General features: G+C 40.9%; 1 protein-coding gene across 2 annotated transcripts in view; it reads right to left on the bottom strand.

The window, feature by feature from the left end:
* Positions 1–1,361, bottom strand: part of LOC106536604 (arf-GAP with dual PH domain-containing protein 1) — a 27,676-nt gene that overhangs the window by 6,090 nt on the left and 20,225 nt on the right. For both annotated transcript variants that reach the window (XM_014033914.1, XM_014033915.1), the window contains exon 9: positions 154–225. In XM_014033914.1, coding sequence (XP_013889368.1) covers positions 154–225 — 72 coding nt within the window. The remainder of the gene's footprint in view (positions 1–153; positions 226–1,361) is intronic.

Here is a 1,361-nt window from a genome sequence, read left to right as displayed (position 1 = left end):
TCTACAAACCCTTCTATCACTTGGAAACTCAGGTACTGACACACACACACACACACACACACACACACACACACACACACACACACACACACACACACAGGTCATAGACTCCATGAACTGAGCCACAGGAAAAGGTCAGAACTTTTTCCTTACCAGAGGGTCTTTGAAGTACATGAGGCGCCTGTCGTCCATTGTGAACCACCTCTTCTTGAAGCCCTCTGTGTGCTGTGGCAGAGTCAGACAAAAAGGCAAATCATGTAGAGAAAGAACAACTAATTCAGAGTTTGAACTTCAACATAATAGTTTATAAAAACACAAAGTTAATTTCAAGTTCACATTTCTTATCAGGTGATTTTACCAATATTTGTTTGATTTTCTTTAAAGAAAGAGAGAACTCACTGAGAACCCTACAAGCTGCAGACATGATCAGTTTGATTTAAACCAGTTCTTTCAGAAGGATCTCAACAACCAACGCTGGAGAACTTTACTCAAACAAGTCTGACTACAACTTTTGACCAATGAAGGTAGCTTGGTCCTGGTGAGTTACAATCCTGCAGGTTTAGACCTTCTCTGCTCCAACACATCTGGACATACAGGTGGTTAACAGGCTCCTGCAGAACCTGAAGAGGTAATTTAGTCTGAATCAGATGTGCTGTGACAGTAAAACAAGTAAAACATGCAGGATAATGGCCCGGGAGGACCAGGACTGGACATCCCTGACTGAAAAAGCCCGCCTCAGTCTGCGATACGAAAACCCGTCTGACGCCAGACGAGTACATTTAGCATCAAATACTACCTCTGATATTTGTGAACGTCACTTTCCTGAAGTATTACACAGATGTGGTGGGAAACGCCTGCACTGTGTACAACACTGTGGTACAACACTGTGGTACAACAGATACAGAAACCTGAGGACAGATTAGGGTTGGGCCATATTGGCAAAAAAAACAATCATGATTAACTGTGGTATATAGCCGATAACCATTAATACGACAATGATGAATCCCCTTGAGTACCTGGATGCCTGCATGCATGTGAGTAAGTCAGTAAGTGAGTAAGTGAGTAAGTAAGTATGTAAGTGAGTAAGTGATTAAGTGAGTAAGTGAGTAAGTGAGTAAGTAAGTGAGTAAGTGAGTGAGTAAGTAAGTGAGTAAGTGAGTGAGTAAGTAAGTGAGTAAGTGAGTGAGTAAGTAAGTGAGTAAGTGAGTGAGTAAGTAAGTGAGTATGTAAGTAAGTACGTAAGTGAGTAAGTGAGTGAGTATGTAAGTGAGTAAGTAAGTGATTAAGTGAGTAAGTGAGTATGTAAGTGAGTAAGTAAGTGATTAAGTGAGTAAGTGAGTATGTAAGTGAGTAAGTAAGTG

This window comes from Austrofundulus limnaeus, unplaced genomic scaffold (genome assembly GCF_001266775.1).
Source record: "Austrofundulus limnaeus strain Quisiro unplaced genomic scaffold, Austrofundulus_limnaeus-1.0 Scaffold1893, whole genome shotgun sequence".
NCBI lineage: Eukaryota > Metazoa > Chordata > Actinopteri > Cyprinodontiformes > Rivulidae > Austrofundulus > Austrofundulus limnaeus.
This window is presented reverse-complemented; position numbering and strand designations above follow the sequence as displayed.